Source organism: Cupressus sempervirens, chromosome 1 (assembly GCF_028749045.1).
Source record: "Cupressus sempervirens isolate cs-2001-9-10 chromosome 1, ASM2874904v1, whole genome shotgun sequence".
NCBI classification, from domain to species: Eukaryota; Viridiplantae; Streptophyta; class Pinopsida; order Cupressales; family Cupressaceae; genus Cupressus; species Cupressus sempervirens.
Window position 1 is genome coordinate 533088486 of NC_143118.1, and position 4503 is coordinate 533092988.

Here is a 4503-nt window from a genome sequence, read left to right on the forward strand (position 1 = left end):
TCAGATGTAAGCAAGATATAAAAGAAGATTATTTCCGAATATTAAGTGAGGAGAGAATATAGAGTAAGAGCAATAACGAAGTAATAGTATACATAAATTTATATATTCAGATTTATCAAATCTAACATATATATATGAAGTGTAAGTTTAAGAGATAAGAGAGAAATTCAATGAGGGAAATTGCTGTTCTTTTAAGGAGAATATTTTCAGATAAATACAAATATCAGTTTAAAAGAAAAGAAGTTTGTGAGAAGACTTACACCAAAACTTGAAATAAAGGATATTGTAGAAGTGTGCAAAGCACAATAGTGGAAGGATTTGTGTGCTAGAGATATCCATCATCAGGTGAAGAAATCAACATTGTAAAAGTGGAAAAACAGTTTGTGTGCAGTGGGTTGGTGCTCACAAACATAGTTGGAAAACTCGCCAAATGCAAAAACTCGCCAAGCCCCCCAAAAGTTTAATCGGGAAAAACTCGGCGATTTAAAAAAAAAACTCGGAAAAAACTCGGGAACCTAAAAAACCGCTGAAATTTAATTAAAAATACATTTATTTTGCAAAATTTAATGAGAAGATGCATCTAATAAGTTAATTAAAGACAATACAAAAGAAAGAAAGAAAGTTTAGATATATATAAATGTATAATGCGTACAAAATTGCATTCTCATGCAGAATGCTCATGGTAGGAAGCAAAATAGTAAATTACTAAATAGTTTCAATCTGTCAAACTAGAAGTAAATACTAAAAGTCTAAATACATCAATACAATTTGACAATGTCAATCACATCTTCCTCTTTCCACTTGCACTAGCAGGAAAGTGAGGGGGTCTAGTCCTAGAAGAAGTGCCTCGCACTGGGATAGGGCGTGAGCTGCGTGACTGTGAACTCTGTGGCTGTGCCCCCTCGCTCAACGTCCCTACTGACTGGCTCGACGTCCTAGAAGAGGATGCATCTCCTCCTAATGGTAATGCCTGATCCTCGCCTGAATCATCATCATCCTCATCCTCATCCTCAATGTCATCCATAGTGAACTGAAAATCAGCGTTAGCCTCCCCCTCCATGGCCTGCCTCTCCAAATCAGCGATCTCATTTGGTGTAAACAATGGACTTGGCTCCTGTGCTATCCAATCAGAATAAGGATCTATCTCATCTAGATCAAGCGGACCAGGTAGTTCTAAGAGCTGTGCCTTTTTTATGCGCAACTTAAGATTATAGTGCACATAAACAAGGTCATTAAGCCGTTTTTGAGTCAATTTGTTTCTTTTCTTTGTATGGATGGACTCAAATAAGCTCCAATTGCGCTCACAATGGGATGAGCTACAAGGTTGGGATAGGACTCTGAGAGCAAATTTCCTTAAATTGGGGGTATTGCCACCCCAACTTGCCCACCAAGCATCTGCAAAACAAAATTAAAAAAGTTATAAAGCAATAAAAAAAAAATCAGAAGCACAACTTATCAATTAGCAAAAATTTTAAAGTTTGACGCTTTACCTGGTGCTTGAGTAGATCTTGCTCTCTTTGCTAGCATAAAAGAGAACAAAGGATCCCTTGATTCCACATAGATTTGTTGTTCGGTCACAATAAGGTCTCTCTCCTCTTCACTTGATATCATTCTCTCAATGCATTTAGAGAGACCTTCCATGACCTCTCCATTAGGATCTGAGTAGGAATCATTAGCCCTAAAACAAATAGAAAATGATATCAAATCTTACTACACAACCTTAAAAAGTAAAGTAAAATAAAGACTTATTACAATCCCAACTTCAAAGACAATCAATTATCATAGTACCTGAATTTGGGATTGAGGAAGTAGCCTGCTGCATGAATAGGTTGGTGGAGCATATTGTTCCACCTCCTATCAATTATTTCCCAAATGGGGTCAAATTTGAGACTATCCCCGTGATAGTAACTTCTAACAGCCTCTTTCACCCTATCCATGGCCTCATAAAGACCTCCCATTGGGGATTGCTGCCCATCACATGTGCCCAAGACTAGAACCAGGTGCAGAGACATCTGCATTTGAAATTTGAAAAATACAAATTAGTTAATAACATAGTAAGTTATGAATTGATAATGAAACTTGAATACACTAAAAACATAATGAAGTTACCTCCACAATCTCCTTAGCCTTTGCAAAAAAGCTATCATCAAACACTATTCGTGCCACAGCCTCTCCTTCGGGCTTCTTTGCGTAAGGTGAAGCAACCCAATCAGCACACACAAACATTTGCTTCAAAGCCAATATGTGGTCAAGAATACTTTGCAACGTCAAGAAGACCGTTGCAAACCTTGTCATAGCAGGTCTCATCAAATCTTTGCCTTTAGTGGCTTTTCTCATCAAACTGAGAACCCATGGGTGATTATAGATATATTTCGTGACTCGCCTAGCATCTTCCACAATTGGACTCACCCAATCAAGTTTTCCTATGTCCTCCAAAAGAAGGTCAAGGACGTGTGCTGCACAAGGTGACCAAAAAAGTGTGGGATGCCTCTCTTGGAGGATTCTACCTAAAAGATTAGCAAAAAATCAATAATCAATAACAAACTTTCCATATTTAGTATTTACAAATTACATCAAAACTAAATTGAATAATACCATTATCCAGATTCCATAGCATTACATTCATAATTCATATTGATTCAAATATAAAAAATCAAATCTACCTGCTGCCACATATGCTGCTGCATTATCTGTGATTATTTGCACCACATTCTCTATTCCCACCTCCATGACAACATTCTCCAACATTAAAGCCAATGTGGCTGCATTTTTCACTTTGTTGGAGGCATCGACAGATTTCCAAAACACCACATCATCTTTGCAAGCAATCAAGAAGTTAATAATGGTTCTACTTCTTCCATCTGTCCACCCATCAGATAAAATGGTGCAGCCATACTTCTTCCACTCTTTCTTTTGGTCTTCTATCAACAATGTTGCCCTACCAACCGCTTTGTCAAGCAACCTACAAAATTTAGGTGTATATTAAATAAAGTGTAAGTGTTAGTAAAAAATTAGGAAATAAGTTATAACAATTAAGATTTAAAATATAACAATGAACTAAAGTGAATCACAATTATTTACAATTACTAAATAGTAAAATACTAACCTTCCACTCATATCCTTGCGATTAGGCGGCTTGTACCCTTTGCCTGATATTGTCATTGCATTCACCATATTGACCCAATAGGGACTATCAGTGGCATTCATTGAGATATTGTTGAAAAACCAAAAATCAGCTGCTGCAATATCAGTTTGCTCATGCACCTCCTTAAACCATGCAGTGCCCTCTAATGATGGCTGTGCTCCAGGTGTGTTCTTGGGCACAAAATAACCACCTATCCCTGATGGGGATCCGGATGGTGATGATGAAGAAGTAGGAGATGTAGAAGAAGTGGAACCGGTAAATGAGAAATTTTGTTTGCGGATCCGTGAGCCACGAAGAGATCTTGGTATGTTCTCAAGTGCTTCTTCTTCCTCTTGCATATCAAAAGGAGCTCCTTCTGATTCAGCTATGGCTGCCCTCATAGCTAATTTTGCCCTCTCCCTATTCAATTTTTTCTCTTCAGCAGCTGCAAGTAGGGCATGGATGAATCTTTTTTCTTCATCAGTTACCTTGAGACAAGGATTTGAGTCATGTTTCTTTATGCTTGCAAGGTGGTATTTGAGGCGGTTTATGCCTCCAGAAATAATTCTCTCACAGGGAATGCATATCACCTTCCCAATATCATTTGGATTTGGAGCTTCATAGGCATACCGCCATGCCTTATCTCTTGCATTTTTAGGCCGAGTGCCTATATATCCAGATGGGCATGGTGTTTGTGGCCACTCTTCTTGCGGGTTTGTCATTTTTTTAATGCTTGACCGCTGCCCTACACATAAATTTATAGAAAAATGAATAAACAAAGTTAAAACTTAGAAGCTAGGGTTTCAAATGATTCAAAGTTCAAACATAGAGTTAAACTTAAAATGATTTGAAATGATTTGAAATCATTTACAAACAACAACAAAAACAAAAGAACATTTGTTATAAAACTATAAAAAAACTTCAAACTATGATAAAATGAACACACCTGGAAAGAAATTTGTCTTCAAAAACCGGTTAGAATCCTCTAAATTCCACTCAAATCCGTCTTGAATCACTTGCAATCAGCTAAGAATGCCTCCAAACCTTCTTCTCTCCATGCCTCAAGGCTCTAGACAATGCAAATACAACAAACAATGAGCAAAAAAATAACTTTGTGCCCTTTTTAGCCGTCACAGTCCGCGGGCCAGGAAATCGCGAGTTTTTAGTTAAAACTCGCCGAGTTTTAGCCGAGTAATCGGCGATTAATCGGCGAGTAAATACCTTCCAGCCGAGTTTTTGATTTGGCGAGTTAAGTGGCCAAAAACTCGCCGAGCTGAAAAACTCGGCGAGTGTTTGAAACTCGCCGAGTACTCGGCGAGTTTTCCATCTATGCTCACAAAGACAGAAGCGGGAGTTGGAGCTTCATGTAGGTTGGAGCC

General features: G+C 38.0%; 1 protein-coding gene across 1 annotated transcript; it reads right to left on the bottom strand.

Annotated features, from left to right (window-relative positions):
* Window positions 1–606: 606 nt before the first annotated feature.
* On the bottom strand, window positions 607–3931 carry LOC149578562 (uncharacterized). The gene is made up of 6 exons (XM_089802349.1): window positions 3107–3931; window positions 2664–2962; window positions 2110–2507; window positions 1789–2012; window positions 1491–1678; window positions 607–1395 (listed from the first exon to the last, which is right to left on the bottom strand). Exons 1-6 carry the CDS (start codon window positions 3844–3846, stop codon window positions 782–784), a joined length of 2463 nt encoding a protein of 820 aa, XP_089658475.1. The 5' UTR covers window positions 3847–3931; the 3' UTR covers window positions 607–781.
* Window positions 3932–4503: the final 572 nt, after the last annotated feature.